Source organism: Micropterus salmoides, unplaced genomic scaffold, assembly GCF_014851395.1.
Source record: "Micropterus salmoides isolate LMB-PRFRI ecotype aquatic unplaced genomic scaffold, ASM1485139v1 Ms_hic_scaffold_20, whole genome shotgun sequence".
NCBI classification, from domain to species: domain Eukaryota; kingdom Metazoa; phylum Chordata; class Actinopteri; order Centrarchiformes; family Centrarchidae; genus Micropterus; species Micropterus salmoides.
This window is the reverse complement of record NW_024041151.1, coordinates 30410283-30435826: the sequence shown is the minus strand read 5'-3', so window position 1 is coordinate 30435826 and position 25544 is coordinate 30410283. Positions and strand designations below refer to the sequence as shown.

Genomic DNA, 25544 nt, shown 5'->3' with positions numbered 1-25544 from the left:
AAACTGCAGTTTAAATTCTACAAATAAGGGAGAATGTAAACTTCCTCTCAGTCAGTCAGCAGTGAGCATGAGACCGTGAGAAAGACGTGATGACTCAGCATCTTTCATTAAATGAAATTAGTTTACGTGTGGATTGAAAATCAGTAGCCTGCAGTAGCACAATGTTACCGTCAGAGTGCTGGATATATATATCGTAACGTGTTTTACCGGTTTTTACACAGCGTTTTACTTGAGGCCTTAATATCCAGGCATAACCAGCATAGCATATTTCTTCTGTGGTTTCTTGGAGTTCTGAGCCAATCAGCTCCCCAGGGACCATCTGCAAGTTGCACGCTACAAGCTAGAAGCTACAAACTAGAGTTCTTGGTTTTATTTGTGTTCTGATTTCTGCACCTCCAGTCTACAGAGCAGCTTCTTCCCCCAGGCTGAGACTACTTAATTAATCCTCAGCACTGCACCATGTAAAATAGTTAGATTTCTATGACTTGTTTATTTTTGTTTTTGTGAGTAACATAAAGTGGAACTACAACCTAACCTTGTAACACAACCCTGGAAATCTACCTTATAATCTGGAACAATGTGAATGGATCCAAGACTGGAAGTATTTGGTAAGTTTTCCACCACTGTCTGATCCTATTACTACTTCTCCAATTACAGTATTACACAACTTCTACACATCGGCGACTGACTGAAAATAGTAGTTATTAAACAACTTCCCCACTTTTCTGTCTGGTCTGGTCACGCTGTACCTCGGTGTGACTGTTGTCTCTCACATGGCTGCTTATTGGTATTGGCTCTCTGCCCACTGAGTCTTTTAACCTTTGTGAAGTGTCAACAGCACATCTGGAAACCCCTGTCTGCCTTGAAATGTCTGCCTGGAAGAGATCTTGCTGATGCAGTATAACTACCTTGTGTGTTGTTGCTGTGTCTCAGTCTTGCCATGGTGTATGACTTTTGACAGTAAACTGATACTCATACACCTGATGATATGCCTACACTATCCCTGACTTTGTGCAAATATACCTAGAAGAATCAATGCTGTTTTGAAGGCAAAGTGTGGTCACACCAAATATTGATTTGATTTAGATTTTTCATCTGTTCACTCGCTTTGTATTTTAATTGATAAATATAATCTATTAAACACATTTCTGTGAATATACTGTATGTGTATATATAAATATGACAAACACAAATTACAAAAGAACACACTGTAAAACACACATTAGTTACTACTTACTCGAGTACTGTGCTTTGTACAATGTTTATGTACTTGTAATTTCCTTTATAAAATTAAATACCCTGTAATTTATTTTTAAACATTTTTGGCTAATGGACCCTTATAAAAAGTGTCTAGTAGAGGCCTCTTGTCACACGTTTCAGATATCAACAGATGTTAATAGCAGTTCCTCCAATAAGACAATATTCCTTTAAACGTCTCACATAACTGTGAGGCCTTTTATTGCACTGACAAAAACAAACGTGCCACGTGGTGCAAGCTCAGGTGTGATTTCAGTTATAGTTGAAAATCCAGCGGGGGCGGCTGTGTCTCGGCAGGTAGAGCCGTTTGCCTGCTAATCGAAAGAGCGGCGACCCGGCTCCTCCAGTCTGCATGTTGAGGTGTCCATCGGTCAAGATACAGAACCACAAATTAATTTCTGTTCTGCTGCTTACCACAGCCATCTGCCATCAGTGTATATGTTTGTGAATGTGACGTAGTGTAAAAGCCCTAGAAAGGCGCTATAAAAGAACAGACCTTTTACCATCAAATGGAGTCATATCAAACAGTGCTGAACTAGTTTATTTGACAACCGAGATATACAAGCATAAATACAATCATAACATTCTTTCAATGGATGCATCTACATACAAATACTATACAAGAACTCACATACGCATTCTTTAATCTCCATCACTTACAGCTAGCATAATAAAATAAAATAGAAATATATATATACTGAATACATTTTCTAAACGATGCCACCATTTACCACTTTACATTGTAGCATTCAGTTTGTGTAGTCAGATCCTGTGCATTTCAAGTTCCACTGCTTGTTGGTAAGTACAACATACAGGCAGGTAAAGGCTACTTTTAAGACATTAGAGCTTGACTTTTCACAGTACAAAATATGGAAAAAAATGTACATGCAGCCATATGACACCATTCTGTGTCACCACTTTATGCATATATGATATCAGCGCGAGGCGAGGGCTTAGAGGAGGAAAGAGGGATGGACTGATATGCTTCCAAACCTGCGAATGAGGATGAACAATCAAAAGGAGCAAATGTAAGCCCTCCACCGGCTACAAAGACACAGCGTGACTTCAAAAGCTGCTCAAGTGAGGCAGCTGACAAAAGCAGTCAGGCATTCTGAATGTCACAAGGAGACCAGCAACTGAGACTGCAGCTGGACCAAACACACACAGATTGTACGGAACATTGGTTTGTATAGCAGGGGAGCTGCCTGTTGATGAAAACAGCTACTTTCCACATATACTTCAACATGATGTCATCGTGTTCAGGCTGCATCTATCACTGCCCATAATGTGTTTATTCTTCAGGATATATTCCTGATACACTGTGCTTTTGCCTGAGCAGTGTTTGCAGCTGAAATGCAGGGTTCATAACTTATCACCATAACAAACTGCTGCTGAAGAGAAATCAGATGTGTCATCATTAGAACCTTTATATGGGGCCCCAAAAGATTCAACAGAAAATAAATGCTAAAAAGTAAAACTATGAAATAAAATTTATGCAAAATATAGACATGAAACAATAATGTGTGAAATAATTTAATATTAATTCATCATCTTATTTTCATAATAACAGAGTTTGATGTGACTTATTTTAAAATGGAGAGCCTAAGTCCCTGCCCTTCTGGTGGACGACCATGGGAAAATATGTATGGTAGTCAAAGGCGAGAGACAACTAATTTTTTGATCCCATTTGAACCGTGCCCTTAATTACTCTATGATGTTTGTTAATTTCAAATATAATTTTGCAAGTCAAGAAAGTTGCAGTTTGTCATTAAACTGTCAAAGTATAAGATTGTGAAAATATGTAATTAGAAAGACCACAAACACAAAAGTTGCATAGTGACATCATAACTTTTCCTCTCACTGAAGCTAACGTCACTGAAGCTAACGTCCAAGAACTACCATGAGTAGATGATGTGATGAAAGGACCAAGAGTCGTTGGATTAAACATCAGGTGAGAAACATCTGTATGTGGAACACAGCTAAATTACCTAGCTAGTAGCAACCAAGCTATGAAACTTTGCTAGCATTACAGCTTAAACATGTTGGTAGATGTAGCTCATTGAGTGGTTTCACACAAAACTAAATGTTACTCTGTACAACAAACTGCGATTTTCTTGACAGGCAAAATTATCTTTCAACAGACATCATTTACTATCCTACACCCTTTTTCAAAAGTCTGAATGGCATTCCTACAAACAACACTTTGCATGCCACTTTTTACTTCAGAATTACTTTGATATTATTGCTCAAGCCAACAGGTGCCAACTGGCCGAGTAGCTACCAGTATCCAACCGAAAAATCCCTCCTTCCAAAGCCACTCCTCAGAAAATCATGTTCATACTGTGTGCACAGGCAGTGCACACACACACACACACACAGGTAGGCAGGAAGGTCAGGCCAGCCAATCATTTCATTCGGTCTGAATGAATGGGACGTGCTTATTGAAGTCCTGCAACTGCCAGATACTGGCACAGAGCGTTTGATTTGATTGCTGTCAGGTTGTAAAAAGAATATCAACAAATGTAACAAAAATGCTTCTGAAATAAACCGCCTACCCCTGCTTTAAGCCTGCTAGTTTAAATACTGAACTTATGCTTAAGGACCCCTCTTGGTTGCGGTGACTCTCAGTTTTTGACCCATTTTATTGACTAATCTGTTTTATACCACCTTTGGCTGCAACATTAGTCAAGTTATCTACGCAAGTTACATGACGTTACATGCGTAAAGTAAGTTAAATATGCTAGCCAAGTTAACTCATGTACGCAAGTTAAATTAAGTCAGCGTTGACCTTTGGTTTCACACGGGACACGAACAGTGGCCTCCTGGGAAAGTCCTGTGTTAATGTGACCCATCCATCCGTTCCGACCTTGTCACATGTGTTGTCTCTCTTTATATTACATCACCTTACTTTTTTTCCCCCTCTATGCCATTTGTGCATAACATGACAGGGAAGAGACTAAAGGGTGTGAAATGACACGCGAAAAGTGAACAATTCCTTGTCATAACATGCAATAATATGTACGACACAGGCGTGTTATTCTTGTGGCATTCGGTAATAACTGTAGTGCATTCAGCCCCAGCAAAATGTTGGAAATGTTTATTTAAATGGAAAAAGTTGTGCCTTGCAACTATGATTTTTTTAGCCTCAAGAAATAGGTTGAAATACATCTTTAATAGTAAAAAATATGCTTGTTACAGTCCAGAATAGCAGAGAACATCCCCATCGAGTGACAAGGTATGTGGAAACTGTGGGGTGGGATTTATATACACATTGCTGCTGATGGGGGAACTTCTCGGACACACGACCTCTCTACCTAACGAGTTTTCTTTACACTAGCCACATGGTTTTTGTGGTTGCAACTTCTGCGGTACTTCAAGCTCTGTGCAGCAGGTGTTATATAAATAAAGTTTTGCTTGATTGCACTTTACTGAGGGCTCTCTTAGTTTAGTATTGACCACTCCACAAGGCTTTGAATTTTAAACCATATCACTCAAAACAAACCACTGGCCTCAGTTTTTCAGCAAGACCACAGATTACTTAAATCAAAAAGCCACCTGAAAGTTATGTATTCAGCACAACCAACAGATCACATATTCAGTCATTAATCCTTTTTTGTAAATAAATAAATAAATATATACGGACATAAAAAAAATAAAAAAAATTTCAAGCAGAGTACCTAAAAGTGCTTTTAATGTTCCACAGACTCCACCTCTCAGTGTTTAGGTGCATTTACCTAGGAGAGGCTTGGCAAGCAAGGCACTCATGGAAATCTGTGGCCATTTGACACAGGCATCAGTCAGGGTGAGAGCGCTGCCTCGGCTTGGATGTCCTGCCATCTGACTTATTTACAAAAATGGAAAATGTCTTTAGCCGACAAGCTGGTGAATGTTCCTTAGAGGTCCAGCTACCGACACTAACCTCAAAACGTTATATTATTGGTACTAAAAATATCACTCTACAAAAACATTGCAAGGCAAGATCAGTATGACGATTGAAGGGACAAACTCAGTGTCTTATTCTCCCAACATATTTAGAGCACCAAACTAAAAAGCTGTCCTCAACAGCACTGCCTCGTAGTAACATTGTTAAACACAAAGTAAAGTTTAATCACACGTGTTTTGTTAAATCAGCTGGGCCTGATGGTTAAGATATCTTCTTTTTTTTTTTTTCGCTCTTCAGTGAAAACAGCTTATGCCTACTTTGGCTGACACTACAGTCAAATCTGCGGAAGAGGATTAGGGCCACATGTGAAATTTTTTTTAGAGTTCTGACTTTTTTCACAGAATTCTGACTTTAATCTCAGAATTCACATGTGGCCCTAATCCTCTTCCGCACAAATCAGTACACACATGGCCTTCCTAAACTTTAATTAGCTGACTTGATATGAAAATGTAAATGACACCTAATTAGAAATTTCTACAATTATGGCAAGAATTCAAACTTTTGTTAGGGGGTGCAAAGGCCCCCATTGCTTTACAGTGTGGACATCCGTGGCATCTAAAAACAGGCAAGCTGCTCTTGAGTCATTTATCCTCATCTTTGTATCAATGACTACTGCTGCTTTTAATCCTGTCTCATTGTGACGACCAGCCCGACGTCCACAGGTCGCATTCCTTTTGTTGTTGCAGCCTTCTTTCTCTTGCTGTCACTCAGGTTACAGGTAAATGCTTAACGACTTTGGGAGGAGTTATTCTCCATAAAACAATTAATAATAAAAGGCATGTCTATTGTCTTTAAATCACACCAACAGCCCTATTGGATCTGCTGACACAATATTTAAAAGAAATATTTTTAAAAAAAATCACTCTATACAAATGAAAAACTGAATTCAGAGAAATAGAAGAAACAAAATACATGCTTGCTCAGCTCAGTAACTCAGGGGTTTGCTGCTGCAGCCTTCATTGGTCTGGTATGACCAGTAGCTAATGTTTGAAAACTTAAGATAGATGCTATGTAACTGACATTATAGAGTCACGTCACTGATATTATAACCTTTCTAACAGACACTGCTCTGTTTTTCTGAATTAATGAAATAACTCAAACTCCTTGCGGGAAGCTCTAACCTGCATGGAGTAGGCCACGGTTGTTGATGCTTATCAGCCTGACCCTCCAACAACAACAACATGGGCCTTTATGATTTAGAATGGGGTCATTAAACTGATAACACTGATACTATCTGTATCACTTAAAGTCAGGAGTATCTCCCAATGTCTAAAAGCCAAACCAAGATGAAACTGGATTAAACTAAACAGGTGGGACATGTTTGCCTCCATGAAATCGAGCTAAATGAGAGCTTTCTTGAGAATTTGAGGTATCTTGTTAATAAAAAATAAAAAAACAGAACAAAATCTTTTTTTTTTTTTTTTTTTTTAAAACCTTCAAATCTTCTCTCATAATTATCTCTAATTTTTTTTCCTCAAGTGAATGCATTATGCTTCCGTAGCTTGGTGGCTGTTTGGGCAGCAGGAGAGCAAGAGACAGAGCTGGAACACTGTATGAAATATGATAAGATCATACTATTTGCACTATTCCTAGAACCTTACCAAAGGTAGGATTAAAAACATAAGGCTAATGCCGGAGGAAAGGGGTGAGTCAAACGACTGGATTCATCCCTGTGGAAGCATTAGCATGTGTTCAGGCAATTTAATGAAAATGCCTATGGAAACTGACATTTAGGCCTCAAGGGGTGTTGGAGTGTCTATAATGGAAAGGCTGACCCTCTGGGGAGGATAAAGAGAAACATGTCTGCTGAGGAATTTTGAAAATGACACAGTACACAGGTCAACAACATAAAATTGCACATATCTGCATGACGTATTAAACAATATTGTTTTTGAGAGTTTAGTTGTGATTGTGATCTATACGCATGGCCTGTCATCTGTAGTCGGCCGGACGTAAGGATAAATGATGGCACTAACGTTTGTAGATGTGAAAAGCTCTTGAACTGTTGGGACTAGGGATGCACAATAATATTGGCACGTCATCAGTATCGGCCTGAAATTACATTGCTGCCGATAGGACAGGCCAATAAGGGGACACTTAAATTATGTACATGCGACATGAGTATGTCTGTAGTGTAGAGGTTTTTTGAAGTGTGTGAAACAGATTGCAAAGTTGCTATTTGCAATGATTGCTCAGCGTCAGTCTTGCGAGGAGGAGCCAAATAGCATTCCTTCAACACTACACATTTAATTGTCCATCTAAAGAGCTGCTGATGTTCTCAGCAGTTAGGTGGAAATAAATATATGCATATATCGCATCCACTAAAATGAGTTGGAAAATTTCGGCATATCAGATATCGGCAAAAATCCAATATCATGCATTCCTAGTTGAGACCTAACTACAGCAAAGTTCATTCTTTAATGAGGTCTTGTTTGACCACTGATCACCTTGTTACACAGAACAAAGCTGCCATCTACATAAAAAAGGAGCATATTACATGCACAAAGGGAATCTGCATACCTGCAAAAGTAATGTCCACATTACATTTGTGCACAGTGTACTTCAAATGATTAGTGCTGTGCAAGTCTTCCAGTAGGTAGACATGAGAAATGCTTTCAGATATCCTTAGCAAAGCCCTTCAAAGCAAAGGTTCTTCCTTTACACAGGCCAGCAGGACTGTTCCTGCCATTTCAATGTCAGTGCCCAAAACAAGCAGGTACATTTTACTGGTACAACAGTAAACCACTTAATTACATGTAAACTTTTGTCTTCCTAAACAGAGATTAACAGGTGTTGTAGCACAGCTGGATTGCTAAATGATTTAAATAGAGCAGCTAACAGGCTTTCCTACATGTTCACATTCCTCTTCATTCACATTTAACATTTATCCTTTAAATACTGGAATTTGATTATTTGATTGAAATATACAGAATGGTAGCTGCTTGTTTCTTAGAGCCCAGCACAGTCAATCTTCAGCTCAAAAGAAAAGGAAACAAAATAACCTTTGGCCTCCTTCCTCACTTTGACTGGACCCCCAGCGTGAGCTTCAGGTTCTCGTAAACAACGTAGCTGATGCTGACAGATGGAATGACTTTCATGAAGTTGGGTGCCAGGCCTCGGTAGAGTCCCATGGGCCCCTCGGTCCTAATGATGTGTCTGAACAGGCCCGTCATGGTCATCTGAGGGCCTCCTTCCAGGGTAGCTGAAGAAAACAAAGTGAGGATGGGCTCATCAAACCATGCGCCCAACACAAAGCTAATCGCTTGAATCTAAACAGATGAACAAATCTCTGTATTGGGCTGACAGAGACATGGTTACAACGTGGCCTCAGTATAGGCATGTGATTGCTTTATTCTGCAGCACTAAATTCCATTATTGAAATTGTGCCCACAAATAGAGTAGAACGAATAGCCTTATACAGCAGATTAGGGGCTTTGTTTGTGGTAATGATCAAATCTCATGAACAAGTGGCATTCATCGGGAGAGAGAGGGAGATTTAGGATTAGAAGAAAAGTTTTCTACTAGAGGCTAACTAATGGGTAATCAATCACTCAGGGTGTTCCTGGAACATATAATCAAGTCTTCATATCCTTCTAATAGACAGCAGCGTACAGTGACTGACCTTGGCCCTGCATTCGAGTCCTGACCAGGGCTAGTGGGTAGCTGGCCAGCTGGCCACACGTGCTGGAAGTGGTGCCACAAGCCAGCAGCACAAACACTCCCGGATCAGCGCTGTCTGTGGCAAAGCGCTGCAGCCAGGAATTCTTCAGAGTCTGACAGAGGGGAGGAGAGCAAAGAGGTCAGACTGAAGTAAAGAAACAACAAACAGAAAGACAAGATATCCCCCGACAACAACCACACACCTCATAGACAGCTAGGTCGATGCCAGCGTAGGGAATGATGCCCAGCATGTTGGGGACGTAGCCTTTGTAGAAAGCAGCCACACCTTCCTTGTGGAACATATGTTTGGCACAATCCAAAATGCCAGAGTACTGGCCCGTCCTCCTCAGGGCTAACCGTGTCTTCAGGACCTGAGAGGACAGGAAGTGATGTCAGGCTCTCTGATAGATGAAAGATGCCTCCACTTTGTTCGAAAGAGTCGTAGAAAATCTTTCATACTTGAACAAACACCGACTAACATACCATGTCGTGGATTATCTTTCATATTAAAATAAGTTGCGTGTTCTGGACCTCATGGGTTCAAGGCTAAAAGTTAAAATGGGCCGTCAGTGACAAGACAAAGAAAATACACTTGGATGTTTCTGCATACAAACATGTCAGGAGCTGCGAGTAAGCGAGGTCTTGTCTGTGTTCATCGGCCTCTCACCTCCATGGGGTAGATGCTGCTCTGAGCGATTGCTCCAGCCAGTGAGCCTGCCACCAGTCTCTCTGAGATGCCCAGCGTCTCCTGGTTGCTTCCAATTAATCGTTTAATCTACAGACAGGACACCCTTTTTTGTAACAACATAACATATGACAGCTTATTGCAGTCAGAGCTGTAGCGGTGCATACCTGTTCGTAGGCCATGAACTTAATAGCAGACTCGGGGGCGATTTTGATGACATTGATGCCGTTGCCTCGCCACAATGACCTCACACCGCCCTCTCGGATCATTTGGCCGAACCCCCCAGCGATGCGCATGCTGTTGCTCTTGGAGGCATGAACCTGGGCAGGCCGGGACCAGGACAAACAGTCAGCATGTATTCACACTGTGATCACAAATTCACTTCCCTTTCTTCAGTTGGTCTAGAATGAAAGCTGCCTAAATACTCCCTCATTCAACAGCTGAGTGTTGGGTTTTACCTGCATGAGTACTTTGAGCCTGTCCAGCGGTGCTGTGCAGGTTCGAGACACAGCACCAGCTCCTCCTCCAGCCACTAGGTGTCGCCACCACATTCCTGTTTTCTTCTCTTCTGCCGTGAACTCATCAGGCACCAACAAACTCTCCCCAACATCAAAGATCTGAGGAGCAAGCAGAGGGGTTCAGGCCTTGTGAAGCTAATCCACAGTAAAAAGATGTTTTAAATAGCCAGAGTCAGACAGACAGGGAAGGACCAAACCCGGGTTTAACACAAACCCTAAGTACAGGAGTGCTGTGTGAATGTGTCTATCCCAGGAGGTCTATTTCTTCCTGATGCAGACTCAGTGAAAAACGTAAATATTACAACTCAATAATTTCATAATGATGATATTGATAGCAAAGCATTTGGACTGGATTAGTATTACAGGACAAATGCAGCGATACAATACTTTCCCTCCTGAGCGGTTCTTAAACTCATCGTCCCAGGAGGCACAGTAGTCTTCAGCAACTGATTCTGGTGGAACATCCTGTGACCTTACTCACCACCAGGCTCATCAAATTATTAAATTATTATTATTTATATTAGTACTATTTAAATATTTACCAGTACTTATACATACAGTTACACACTACTCATATGGCTTTCTCTGAATGTCCATATGCCTTTGCAAAAAGAAGCTAGCTGGTGTCTGCAAAATGTAAAAATAATAAAGGTTGTGGTATGCAGGCATGTTGATGATATACATACTGTAGATAAATTGTAGTAGGAAAGATGAGATTGGTTTTTTGCTTTCGAGGAGAAAGGAAGACTGAGTTACCGTGGAGTGTTTCCAGTAGAGGATGATCTCAGGGATATTGTCTGCTGGATGCAGGAGGTGGTAATCCCGCCATTCATTCCAGTCAATTGTCATTGTGCCATTTTTATCCATACTGGGGATGTAAAATAAGGCAGACTGTTAGAAATGAGACAGTTTCAGACTGCAGAAAGAATAAGATGGTACTTCTGAATAATGGTAACATTTGTTCTCATGGCTTCCTTTATGAGGTCAGTGCATTATGTTGTAGCAGCATGCGTTACTTGAGCACTCTGTGCCACAACCAAATCACCACATTGTCAGCATTTCTTTGATTTGTCAATGTGATAATTCTTGCACTTTAAATCTGAAATAAAAAATAAAAGAAATAAATAGCATATGCAGCACTGGCTGAGCAAGCAGACTATAGAATCTACTACTTACTACAAGATAGGGGCCCAGATTTGACCCCTCCTTATTCTGAGACCAGTCAGAGAGAAGAGACAGACAGACAGACAGGAGGTTAGACGAACAAGACAAGGATCACACTGAGCCATAACAACATGTTTCTGCTAAATAAACAGAACTTAATAGCTCAGGAGTAGTTAGAGGCACCATGGCTGAGCAGACTGAAGCCCTTCTCAGACACAGAACATGGAACATTTCTGGCTTAATGCAGCTCTTAAGAGATACGGTATGTAAGAACTGAGACTCTCCACCTGTCCAATTCATACTAAAATAGGGGCAGCATATCACATATCAAGTCAAAACTGATGCTAACTGCTGTTAGCTAGTTAGCTCAGTTAGCCGTGCAGCTAACTTAGTGGTCCTTTTAGCTGACTGAAGCACAAGAACCAGAAACAGGTTAGAAACCGGGTTTAGTAGCCTCTTAGTGAACACATCTGGACTAGGATTGACAGAATGACTGATAAAGATGATTTTGGTGAGTTTTATTTTGTCTCCGTTGAGTTTTAATGAATCGTCTATTATGAGTTAATGAGACAATTAGTTTGGTGAAAGAGAGAAGCATTTCTGTCTTTCAGGACAGCTGGGGAAACAGCCATAGGTGCTTGGACGATATTTGGACCTAGTGAGTGTGACAGTATGGAAGAGGAATGGGTCTATATTCTGTCAATCACTGCGTCACTGATGGATATATTATGCTGTCGAAACCTTAATTAATGCTCTTACATTTGCTTAGAGGGGGCGGCACTGAATAGTTAATCTCCCCCAAATGGAGAATGTCTCTCTACCTGCTTACACACTTTGCCTCCTTTTTCTTTTGAATTTAATGCTGTGTCTGTTACATATTTGATGAAATTAAACATTTTTGTGCTAAGCCCCATCAGAAATAGGCAAACAGATATATTTGCCATTAGAATTTGAGAGACAGAACATTGTATATAGTTGTATAGTGTAGATAACATAAGGCAGTATAGACTCTGCCTTTTATTTTAATATTATTTTCTTTTTTATATAATTATTTTTTATTATTCTTATTGTTTCCCTTTTAATTTTATTCTATTTGTTTTACTTCATTCGTTTGTATGACAAATGTGTATGGAGGGGCACATGTTTCTATACCGATTATGATCAAAACCTTGTTAAAAAACAAACAAAACATTGTTGTTGGAATCAGACATCCTCCTATCAAACATCCCTGAAGATGCCCACACACTTGTACTTGATCTTGATCTTCTTCTGTGACATAAATATCCAGACAGAGAAGTTAAAATCTGACTAACACTCTACCCCCTAGTCGCAAAGCCGGTAACCAGCTGAGCGAACATTGTATTCATCAGGAACTGCTCTACCACTAACCTTCCTGTAACTCCTCTTCATGTCTCCCACCACTTCTTCATGTCCTACTCCCTCCCCCAAACTTCTCTCTTCTACACATTCTGTCTTCCTATCTGCTGCAACCTTGGCTCCTGGTCTCCCTCCTTCTCACTCAGAACATCTCCTCTCTACTAGGGATGAAATGGTATGAAAATTTCATATCACGATTATTGTGACCAAAATGATCACGGTTATCAGTATTATCAGGGGATTGTAAAAATGTGTACTGATACACACACTGAAACCATTTCAACAAGTTTTATATTGAAAACTACTGTTTGCATAAAAATAAAACAGAAAATAACTTTTGTAAACATGTAAAAATCATCAGTGTGCATTATAAAGATTTTATATTATATAGTTAATACAATGACCCCGCGGACAATTACATGAAAACAAATAAGTGTTTAGAAGACAGTGATAGTAACTGCAATGAGCCCAACAACTGACATAAATACAGAGCAGTCTGTAGCGTTTCTAGAGATGCTGGTTGGCTGGCTAAACTGCGTAACGTGTTCTCATGTGCAGCGGACGAATACGCACACAGCAGCAGAACAACGTGTAGCCTTTTTACAAGAGCAGCAACACTGAGAGCTTCAGTTTACACGCCGTTAGCAAGTCAGAGAGACAAACCAAAGCTAAAAGTTCACTCACCCTGCGTTCACTATAAGCACTCTCATAAAAACTAAAATACGACCGGACTTCAGAGTGACTGAAAAGTCTCTGCAGCGTCGTCTTCCGCCGCGACCCAAAGAAACCTGCGCTGCATTCTGCGCATGCGCGCCTGCTTCTGGGAGACGCTGGACAGTGTTTGTCGTGAGATTATAACAGCGTGGTTAACCGTACCCGGTTATCATGGTAATTAAAATGTGTACAGTAATAATAACCGTCGGGAATGTTACTGTGGTTTACCGTTAAACCGGTAATCCTTTCACCCCTCCTCTCTACTTGATAGATGACATTCACCTCATGTTCATCCACCCACCTGCTGACACCACCTGTTCTACCACCTCTTCATCTCCTATTCTAGCTGCCTTTTCAGCCGTCTCTCCCAGTGAGGTACTAATCTTGGTCACCTCCCACCACCAAACACCAATTTATGGGTCATATCCACATTGTTGAATGCATTTATTGTAAGTTTAGATAATAGATCTTGAAAAGGTGGAACACAGCGGGAATTTAATCTCTTTGTATTTAACGCTGTCCTGCTGCAGCCTTTAAGTAACTCTGACCGCATTCAATTCAGAAATGTTACAGGTCCGACCTAATGAGATTATTACATACCAGTAGCTCGGGCACTTATTCAGACATGAGACCATCATGTTAAAGTGCCAATGCTTTTCTGTTTTCAATTGATTTCAATTCTTGCCTGTACTTGTTAGGAGGGGGTATACAAAGCTCCTCTGAATTAGATCACATGAATAAAAATGAACAGATTTGTGAATCTATTTAGCGTTATAGAGACTGGATGACAGCACTACTCTCACCTTTTGAGAATCTTCTCAGCCTGTTCCTCAGAGATGTTCACTCCGAGGTCACGAAGAGACTGCATGATTTCTTGTGAGTCGATCCGGCCTGCACCGCAGAATAAATTATTATTTATCAATCAAAGGTGATGATGTCATCAGGGTTATCTCAGCATTACAAACTGAACATTGAACATTCTTCTTGAATCTGTATCTTGTGAGTAACCCAAATTTATGGAAATGCAATACAAAGTCCCTGGAGGATTTTTTTGTGATACTGATACTCCCATCTGTTCTCTGTAACCTACAGCAGAGTAGGGAAAGAGTAGAGAAATGTAAGTCACTAGTTGTAACAAGATTCCTTACCGTCATTCTTCCTGTCCAGACTCTTGAAGACCAGCCGGAGTTTCTTCTCGTGGTCTCTGAGATAATGAACAAACTCCTCAAAGTCTAACTGTCCGTCCAGGTCTTTGTCTCCTGCTTTCACTATTTTCTGTGGGGAAGAAAGAGACAGGAGAAACCTTTGAGGGACTTGTGTCCATTGATAAACAAGCACGTGAGGGACAGGAACAGCTATAGAGACGGTCATAAAAATATTGCCTCATTTTTGTATTTAAGTAATGTCAAATTAGCTGTATACACAGTAACATTATCCGTAAAGGATATTGACCTGAACTAATTCACCACTGTTGTTAAAGACAGCCCTATTGCTTTGTGGACAGAGTGATGTGACAAACAGCAGCAGAGGTCACAGCGTGGACGCTTCCACCATCTGTGCACTGTTGACTCAGCCAGCAGTTCAGACCACTTTACAGCCATCACACATGTCAGGTTATTAGGCATCTTAGACAGTCCACGGCGTACTCTGCCAAAACAGCCTTCCTAGCCAACTGGAAGCATTTCTACAAGGAATTAGAGTTTGCTGAAACATAAATCTATATTTACAGGCAGGAAATGGCTAACTGAGGGAAGGAACGGCTGGGTGTGCAGGCCAGTTTCTCTCTCACAGAACACACCTCAACAATACTTGGAAAGTATTTTCTCTGCCAGCAAGGGGGCAAAACTGACTGACCATGAGAAAAAACATTTCACTGAAAAAAAAAAAAAAAAAAAAACTTCTTTGCATTTTGCAAGCTTTAGAATTTACATCAATAGGTTTTCTTGCCATGGTAATGAAACTGCAAGGATGAAAGAAGTATTAAGATCTTTAACTTTCTAAATAAATATTGCCATATATTATAACAAAGTATAAATACACCTTTAAAAGTAAAAGTCTTGCATTCAAAACATAGTATTAGCACTGATAATGCAGCCGAATGGATCGTGTAACTTACATTATTATATGTTGTATTACTGCAGTGCTGAACCAATTAACCAGTTAGTAAGCACTAGGGGTGTGACAAGATTTCTTTTCAGGTTGAAAGCGGTATATCACTGTATATACTTTATTTGTCTGACAGTATGAAGCAATGGAGCTGTATATATACTGTACTGTTCAGTTATTTCACCATAAATACTTTTAAGAAATGGCAGTGGAGCACCACCACTGGTTTTTGAACATTTCAGACTTTGGTGCCATCTGCTGGTAGTATCCAGGAAGACTGCAGACTGAGACACAGAAACTTACACTGATGCACTCCTTTACAGACACCACTGTTTCGTCACTCTTTCTTTGAAACAGTCCTCTGGACACAGCACAAATCCTGACCTATTAATATGTCTTTGAATGTCTCAACAATTATTGCATAGTCTCTTATAAATGAAAAGCAGTTTCCCCAGCACTTCCGGTTGATTTTTCTCAGAGACGCACTAAAGCAAGTGTGGATATCGCAGGCAAACAACAACACCTAAAACAGGACAGAAAAATCTCGCACAAAATGAAGTCAATTATTATGATGCAGCATTTTAGTCAAAATTTTAAAAAGCCACCTCTAATAAAGAGTTTAGCATTTTTAGTAAAGACGGGTCACACCATTATTGCAGTAAGACAAGATCATCCACACAACACAAAAATAAACTCTGCCCCTAATCCAGCAAAGTAAATTACAGCATTAGAATGAAAGCTAAGCACTTTTTCATTCGTACCTTTTTCCACGTACGATAAGTCATCAATTCATGCGATGGGAGAAATAAACTCAGTTTGAACACTGACTTTATTTCAGATGGTAATCCATTTGATTCAAAATACTCAAACTCATTGTGGTCCTTGTTGGAAATTGGGACATAGAGACACAGACGCATCAGGTCTCTTCTACTGTCTAACTCAAAGTACTAAGAAGTAAATGGACTATACAGAACGCAGGTCGTTGGCTCTTTGTGGAATATTCCTGAAAAACAGTGTCATTAGAGCACAGATGAAGCTCCACACCTGCCCTCCTGCCCACTTGCCTGCCTGTCATTGGATCCATTTAGATTAAAGAGCACTCTCCTCCCATTGGTTCACTGTTAACATGGTAAACACATCTCGCAGAGCACAAGTGACGTCATCATTTCCTACAGTACACTGAGTCAATCTCTCAAACACAGGCAGCACTACACTACATAAGACACACATCATTTTTGTGACCTCGAGGCAAGGAAGACGTTGACAAAGCAGTTTGCCCTACTGTGTCATTTCACCACAGAACACGCACCACAGAGATAGTGATCACTGCACTACAGCTCAATGACACACACTTTTCTGTGAGATGGTTTTCTCTGTAAATAATCTAATTTATCATGTGCCATGTAATAACAATTTCTTGGGCAAAAAAAAAATACTTTTAAAATGTCCCAGTTAAAGTTACAGTGGAAAGAATGTCAATGCACTGACCAGCAATGAACCCAAAGTGAAGCATTCCTACACTACTCAGGAAATGACTGGACACAGCAGATACTGAAGATCAACTCCTTCAGTATCTGCCTTCGTGCGAGTTGAATATTTTCAGTCGCATGAAGCTGAGTCGCGATAGCCTTTCAGCGTTGAGATTATCCGGACGTCACCAACAGCTTCAGAGCGTTGTGTGGAGAGGGCCAGGCAGAGCGGAGGAATTGAAATACCGCTGGCCGGCGGAGAGCTGCTAAACTTGGGGGGAAAGTCGAAACAGAGCAGGGAGCAGCGCTGCAGCTTTTGGACAAACGAACCCGTAGTCTGTCTGGATTCTGCTCTGACAACTACGCCGTTTGCTCGCAGGAGGAGCTCGGAGTAAACTGCTTTTATTAAATTGGCTTTTTACTTTAGTTTTTGGGATTACAACATTGATTTATCTTCACTGGAGCTTCTCAGCAGCTAGCTTCCATGCACATCCGGTTCCACTGTTGTTGTTTGCGTCGGCTGGCACCCAGAGCTCTACGACTTCATATTTATATAGAAAACGGATAAAACATGGACATGGACATTACTTGGAGAAAAGAAAGCGAGGAGGTTGAACTACCTGGTGAGTTCAGAAAACTTGTGTATGTAACTTGTGTTACATACAAGGAAAGCGCTGCGAGAATTAAATTTGCGTTTGGTTTGAATTCCGCATGACACTGACATGGTCCTCTGCTGTGGGCAGACCAACAGTGAATACAGTTCTTTTGTTTGACCTTAAGCAGTTAGATGATGCCGTGCCTTTAATGCAATGAGGTGAACTATTTATACTGTATTTTAGCAGCTCAGTCACCATATTTTGTGTAGAGTCACAGAAATAGCAATGCAATCTGTATGCAATGTTTTGACCAAAAGCTGCTTGACTGTAAACTGTATCTAAGCCAAATGTCACACGCTCATTATTGAGAGGCAACAGAGCGGAGCCACAGTGGTAGCTTACTTCACCCTCATGTATGATGATGCTGGATTTCCTCTCATACCTGAAAAACAGGCTTAAATCTAAATGTACAACCGACTCCATAGAGTGTCTTATAGCACAAAGAAACACTGAACAAGACATTTTTAGGGGCCCAAATGTTACAATTAACTTTCATGAAGTGAGAACCTACTGTGAAAGGGTCAAAACTCTGAGACGAAAACAGCACCCAAAAACAAGTCCCGAGCTAGCTAGATGTGCACAGTGCAGCGGATACCATTCACCTCTATCATGACTGGCAGGCTGCTGTGGTAGCGACTTGTCAATCACAAGGTAGCCACGAACTAATGACATCATGCTGTGTTGAAAAAGACTTGAAACTAGAGACTGAGACCATAAACTCATTAGGAAAGTGTTTACTGAGGTAATAAATCAGCCGAGAAGTAGCCTCATTTTTTCATCGACAATGCAGTTGATCAGCGCCTCTGAGCAAGATTATTAGGCTGTCGAATGTTTATTTTTGTGAAATGTACATTTTGTTTTAAGCCTGTTTTTCAGCCCTTCTTTGATCAAGGACGTACCCCTTAAACAAGGCACATCTTCTGTAACTGCTCCTCTGTTGTCAACAGTATGGTTAGACTTCAGCTTCCAAATGTTCTCCCTGAGGAACAACACTGGCTAAATATAGGTTAACAAAACTAAGAGCCGTGCTTAGAGACTGTGACACTGTAGGCAGATGCTAACGTCAACATGCTCATAATGGCAATAGTAATATGCTGATGTTTAGCAAGTATGTTTACCATTTCTTAGTTTAGTGCGTTAACATGCTAACATTTACAGCACCTCCGTCCAACTGAGGCTGATGGCCTCAATGTCACATGTTTTCGCAGGTATTTGCTTACAAACGAAACCAACTTGGACAAATTAAAATTTTGACCTAATGATGCAAGGCAAGAGGATCATCAAAGTTATTAGATGAAACGGCTGGAGCTGTAATAATCGGAAGGTCGGCGGTTCGATCCAGGGTTTTCCCAGCCCGCATGTAGAAGTGTCCTTGGACAAGTAGTTTCTTTCTGATGAGCAGCTGGCACCTTGCATGGTAGCCTCGTCACAAAGACCAGGGGATCATCAAAGAAATTTGGACCATGAATGCCTATACCAAATTTTGTTCCAATCTATCCATGATGACATACAAATATCTGACCTGATAGTGGTGCTGGATAAAAAAGGTCAGGGGTTCAACAAAGTCATTAAGATTCATCTTCTATACGTGCAAAATATCTGTACCACATTTTCATGGCTATCCAGACAATATTTGTTCAGATATAAAGTCAGTGTGACTTTTCTAACACAGAGTACAAATTAACCTGCCATTAATATCATAAAGACTTTAATTCTAAAAAAAAAAAATAACATAGCAGATTGTAATTATCTATAACTTTGAGTGGTGGTTAAGTTGTTCAAAGAGTTGAACAGTATATGTCTGGTTTGCTCACCTGCTACTTCTACTCAACTGTAGTGAAAAGTTAACTTCATGCACCAAACAGTACTTATCCTGCGGGACAAGAGAATACAGCCACCTGCTTTATTCTACCTGTTCAAAATCCATTGGTGGTGCCACCATGATTAATACTGTGGTCTTCTTTGGAATAACATTACTCCCGCTGATTTCTTTACTATCAGAGGAGTGTGCAGTCTTTTCCTGGAGACCAGCTGGCGGCTCTCTGCAGTTCCCAGTAGCCTCAGTTTTTTTCTCCCCCGGCAAAGGAGTTTCAGCAGGCTTACACTGCGTCCTGCCAAAAAGGCTCTGGCACAGGAAACTCAGCATGTCCTGCAGCATCCTCAAACTGAGCCTCAATGTGTCTGGATGACTGCCCTCTACTCAAACACTACAACCCTTAACACAAAGCAAAAAGAGAACTAGAAGAACAAGTATAGAAAGGTCAGCTGAGGACAACGAGGGACTGCAGAGGGGGGCTCCTCCACTTTCTTCGACTTCACTGATCCAGCTCAGTGTCTCATCTTCCCACAGGATCCTTAAAATCCCTCCAGTGACAGACTTCTAGGCTCAGGTCCACAGGCATCAAAAAACAAAAGGCTCCTAGCTAGCTCGTTCCGTATAACTTCTGCGGCAATTTATCAAACCTAGAATTTCACACAACATCTCATGTTGGGAATGAGAAAACGATGGCAGCAGCAGACGGGCTTTGCCATTTAGCCAGCTTCAGTATCAGCAGGCAGAGAAATGCAGCAAAGAGAGCCTCCAGAAACCTGCATCCTCACTGCAGCCGAGCCTGACCAATCCCTGCAGCCCATACTGGCAGGTCCGTTTGTTGAGCGATGGACTGAGCCCCTCAGCCAATAAAGGACAGGATAGCAGTGTGGAAAATAATTTATGCCTTAAATTGTCAGCCAGAGTAGACGGGGGGGGGGGGGGGGGGGGGGGGGCAGGGTTTCCCCTTGGTCACCCCTCCCTCACAGAAAAAAAATCTGCTGAGTGATTCCTCTCTCCTCCCTCCCCCACTATCCTCAGAGTCATTCCAAGCACACCCTAAGCATCCAGCAGGCGAACCCATTCACCCGACAGCCTTCACAAGCTTTGCTGCATTTCATTCTCAACTGGCCTCAGAAGTGTGCGTGTTCATGGAGAAAAATAAAAACATACATTATTGCCACCATTCTCCTGACAGGTTGTAAACTATTTCCCAGTTCAAGTGTTGGTGAACTGGCTCAAAATGTCCACTGCAGTTGTCTATTAAACTGCTCTGAGTGTGCACACAGCTACATTAATTGAACCAGAAAAAGAAATCTCATAAAAAAAGACCCAAACTTGAATTACATTACTTTTGGCAGAGACATAAACCTTGCTACTGAAATATAAGATATATAGATAATAATATAAGATATTAAACAAAGATGTTTTGTTTTTCAGTATTTGTTTTGTATCTAGAAGATAATCTTAGAAGGTTTTAAAAGAAGTCAAATTTGGTCAAACATCAGTCCAAGGAACGACAGACTCGTATTTCACTTCATTAAAATCGGCCTCTGCGCATTCTCAGTTTCTTTCTAGGTGACATGGTGCATCACAGGAAGAGGAAAGTCACAGTTTACTACACTACTGTTACTCGGGCTGCTGCCTGACAGTCCACTAAACCATTAGTCGAGAAGAGTCTTAGTCCATCAACTTTTCATTGGTCAGTTAGTCACAGAAAAAACTAACAAACCTCAAACTCCATTCACTGTGCCTTGTCACCAGGACAGGAGTATCAGGGGATTGTCGCAACACAAACCTTTACTCTTGTAACATGGAAGTCACTTATGGGAGCACTGTTGCTAATTCTAGCTCTTACTTAGGGCCCTATTAGCTGACTCTACCCGGACTGGGAGATTGGAACACCAGGGGACTGTTGGTAGGCTATTTGTTTACACCGCTAGTACAGGAGCTTTGGACCACCATACGTACACAGCTTACTAAAATTACTAAAGTAAAAGTAGCCCACTAATCTAGCAAAATGAGTACATTTTCTTTAGTACATTCAACAGAAAGTGGGGTCATTCTAATTAAAGATTAGGCTGGCTAAGTAACATCGTTAGATAATTATTTTTGTAGAAATCAGTTAGAGAGAGGACAATCCAATTTGTATGTCATAATTCAAAACCATAAAAATGTGCTTGATATGGGTCTCGTGGTGAAGGTTCATGTACACTGAACACAAAGCTGTCGCAAAACTTGCAGGGACTGATGCATCACCCGAAACACTGACCCCCCCCACCCGCCACTTCTTTTCAACGGATATATGAGAGTAATCGTTCAATGGAGGAGAATGAAATGGTCATCAAGTTCAACACAGCCTATAACATAGCGAAAAGAAAAAGTCACAATCCCGGGTCTCAGTGATGAAGAAGAATGGGCTGAATGAGAACCCAACCTATGCCAATGACATGGGCTGTGCCCAGTTTATAGCTGTGATATCAGACAACCTCCGGGAAAAGGTTGGTGACAAAAATGCCTCCGCCCCCTACTTATTATTTATGATAGATGTTGCCACAGACATCTCCTCCAAAGTATGTGAGAAGTCCAGGTTGAACACTCCCATGCAGAAGGTTATGAGAGAATATGAACTATTTTGCCAGCCACTTGTGGCAGAGAAACGTAATGTTCAGGTTAAAATATTTTGCAAATATCAAGTCTCAGGTCACTGTCGATCTTTACATCAATGCAAAACTAGGGTATGCAAATTAAGACTACTATTCATCAGCATGCAAGGTCACTGATTAATAACTGCACCAAAAATAAGGGTGCAACCAAAACATGTCTGAGAAACCAACTGAGAAAGTTGGTCGCACCAGTGCTAGCAGTGAATAAATTAGTCTGGAGTGGTTTTTTTGTGTCCCTTCGGACGTTTATAGCCACATATGTTGTCACATACAACAAATTTACCTTGTTAGAAATGTACAGTATAATAGGAGTATATCTGGCTGTTAAATGAAAAGAGCTGTACAGTGTTTCAAATGAAGAGGATGGAATGTGCAAAATATTGACCACAGTATGTGCAAAGGTTCACAGTATAAAAAATATGAGCAATATGTGCAAACAGTAACTGAACCCTTTTAACTTTTTTATAATGACTGAAGGTAATAATTAACTGTTTAAAAGGAACTGCAAAAGTATTAACAAGCAGGTGTAACTTGTGCATTCATTGCAAAAAACACACAAAAGATAGATAGAGAGATACACTGACCCCTGACAGTTTCAGGTTGTATGGAGAGAGTAGCCTGTACCAGTGAATTGTTATTAGGGGTTAATCCTGTGACCTCTGTGGTCTTGGACATTTGCCACCATGTCAAATGGCATGTAGAGGGAACCATTATCCAGGGTTGTGCGACTGTCCTCAACAAACAAAGAGAAATTTCCAGAGAAGCAAGGATTTCCACAACTGATCTGCTTCCAGTCCAGAGTCAAATGAGGTCAGAGGGGACTCCCTTACACAATTACTATTTTTGCAAACTAGCAACTTCAACCGCTGCATGATGTGTGTAAAATTAAATATGCATCATTCACTGCCTGTCTGCAGGAATCCGCTTGAAAAAAAACCCTCAAGACTAGTGATTTAATCAAAACCTAAGTCTACCAAAGCCTGTGTCCAGATGTAGCTACTATGCACAAAACAACAATGGCTACCTTATTTCTGCTGTAATTCCTAATTTGGTGATGTTTATCCACATGTCATGGTTTACTTCCACTATTATAAGAATATTTCACCAAACTCCAGCAAAATAGCAGAGAATTAAGAGCAACAACAAATACAACTCACACACACAATAAACTGTGTTTATAGAAAGGCAATGATACAACACCAACTGGTATTTTACCCGTTTCATTTGTTTATCATACTAAATAAAGATCTACAGACTGATGGCTGTCATTCAGGCAGTCCTGTCACAGTGAAGGTATTGTGACGTCCCTACAGGTGTTCAAAGCAACATTTTGTTAGAAATGAGATTCAAAGCAAACCCATCTAAGTTTTGGCACTTGTTATGTCATTCCCCCTCGCTTTAAATAATAATAATAATAATAATAATAATAATAATAATAATAATAATTTCAACAGGGAAACGGTAAGACTGAAACATGGACTGCAACAACAAGGCAGGAAAAATGACACAAAAACAAAACACCTGGTGCAACTCAGCTGAGATGTGTCCACTCACCATGAGCTCATGTTCAGTGCGATGCACCCCTAGTTTCTTCAGCCCAATCGTCAGGTCGTTGACACAGATACCTCCATCCCCGTTCACATCCAGGACCTGAAACAGCACCTTCAGTCTGTGCTCCTGCTCGGGCCCGCCACATATGTCACATGGATGCGCTGACTGGTCGGGGTCCGGGTGCAAGTCACCGGTTACGGGCTGTCTGGGGACTGGTTTAGTCGGGGAAGCAGAGGGGTCCCCGGCGCGCCCGCCTCCGCCGCCCGGGTCGACCCCTGGGTGTGTGTCAGCTGACCGGCATTCGCAGGACACATCGCTGAGCAAGGGGGGCATGAACGAGCCCTGCTGGTGCATCATGGGTGTCCCGCACTGCTGGAGTCCTGAATATCTTCACACTTAACTAAGTAAGCTACAGTGCCAACCGGCTCGGAGCTAAGCACAGCTAACTCGAAGAGTTAAAGAGCAGCTGAGGCCACGGTGAGAGCTCGAGCTGACTACGTTACCACGTCACATGTCCCTCCATTACGCTACCGGCCGGCTTACAAACCAGACCTCTCACTACGAACACGGCGGAAGAGTTCACGTGAGACTGAAAGTGCTCATCTCAGTAATTTCACTTAATAAATCAGCTTATCTAGCTAGCGTGTTCACCGTTAGCCAAATGTTACAGCCCAGACACCGGCGAAGCGAGACGTGCTGAAATGTGAGGATCTTGGGCGGTCAGCGGACCGTAAGTTAAAATACCTCACAGAATCGAACGTTTGAGCTTATGCAGAGCTCGTGTGTCGCACGAAAGAAGACGCTCTTGTTTTAAAGACCGTGATGGATCAGGTGTTTATCCCGATGTTTAAGTGCTGTTCACTTGCCGTCCGTTGAGAAGAGAAAGATGTTGCATTAGAACCGGGTGCGCCAGAAATCTCGTTGTACAACGCGAGAACACAGCGTGACAGAGGTTAAAGGAATTTACTGAGTATTAACTGGCCTGCAATCAGATGACTCATTTGAAGGACGGGACATGCCTTAAAGGAAGGAATCCATGAAAAACGTGAATGGAAAACGGAGAATATTTAATGAGAATATAATATTATGGAATAAAATGGCTGTTTATTAAACCAAACTCATCAGATTTCTAAAGGGTGTAGGCCTAGGTGCTAAGGGGAAAGGTTTTTCTCCCAGCCCAAGTTTTTGTGTGCAAGTGGAGGATCATTTCTCTTCTTTTTAAGTTTTAAGTAAAATGTATCCAGTTATCAAATCTCTCTTGATGCTGGGAAAACACTGTCAAAAGTGAAAATTAAGTCTCTCAGCAGAAACCTACATACTGAGATGGAATAACACTCGATTTTTCGCTGCGATGCAAACACGGTTTCCAGTTCCCTCTAATTACTTTGAAGAGCAGGCATGGGCTTGCATCTTGCATCTCTGAGTTTTTATCCCCTATGAGCCAGGGCACACTGAGATCTTCTGGTAGGGTGTTGCTATTGCGAGGTATAGGCTAAAAACCTAAGGAGACAGGGCCTTTGCTGTCAATCTCTGGAACAGTCTACCAGAGTCTACCAGAGATCAGGCCGGCAGAGTCTGTTCCTGGTTTCATCTCACTTCTTGAAACTCATTTACCGTACATGATACAGTTGAAGCAACACATTTCAACCAAAAACGTTATAGTAACATTATACTAAAACATTATAACTTTTGCATTTGAACTAGTCCTTTATTGGAGGGCTGATAGCACAGCATAAGTTTTGCAATTATTGTATAACTCTAACTTTAACTAACTAACTTTAATTGTATCCAAATGTCTCATTATATTGCTCTATGCTGCATTTATGTTTTAGATAAAGCACTTTGCCTTCTTGTTGAAATGCGCTATACAATAAACATGCCTTGCCTTACACCTGTCCACCACAATATTTTATTTTATTAACTTCTGCTCTATTTCATGTGTTGATGTCTTAGATTCAAATCTTTACT

At 41.1% G+C, this 25544-nt stretch overlaps 1 protein-coding gene across 2 annotated transcripts; it reads right to left on the bottom strand.

Annotated features, from left to right (window-relative positions):
- Window positions 1-1767: 1767 nt before the first annotated feature.
- Window positions 1768-24720, bottom strand: slc25a25b (solute carrier family 25 member 25b). Of its 2 annotated transcripts, XM_038733913.1 has the most exons (11): window positions 23580-24720; window positions 14467-14593; window positions 14122-14209; window positions 11240-11275; window positions 10820-10931; window positions 10004-10162; window positions 9713-9865; window positions 9528-9635; window positions 9064-9231; window positions 8823-8973; window positions 1768-8402 (listed from the first exon to the last, which is right to left on the bottom strand). In XM_038733913.1, exons 1-11 carry the CDS (start codon window positions 23931-23933, stop codon window positions 8218-8220), a joined length of 1641 nt encoding a protein of 546 aa, XP_038589841.1. In that variant the 5' UTR covers window positions 23934-24720; the 3' UTR covers window positions 1768-8217. The 2 variants fall into 2 exon arrangements, with proteins under 2 accessions (XP_038589841.1, XP_038589842.1); XM_038733914.1 differs by lacking the exon at window positions 11240-11275 and having other exon boundaries at window positions 23580-24714.
- Window positions 24721-25544: the final 824 nt, after the last annotated feature.

Excerpts from the sequence above, each read along its gene's own strand:
- slc25a25b (XM_038733913.1), bottom strand. The coding sequence starts at position 23,933 with ATGATGCACCAGCAGGGCTCGTTCATGCCCCCCTTGCTCAGCGATGTG. Across the intron at positions 14,594-23,579 it reads GCACTGAACATGAGCTCATG|AAAATAGTGAAAGCAGGAGA; the intron begins GTGAGTGGACAC and ends TCTTCCCCACAG. Across the intron at positions 8,974-9,063 it reads TCGACCTAGCTGTCTATGAG|ACTCTGAAGAATTCCTGGCT; the intron begins GTGTGTGGTTGT and ends CCCCTCTGTCAG.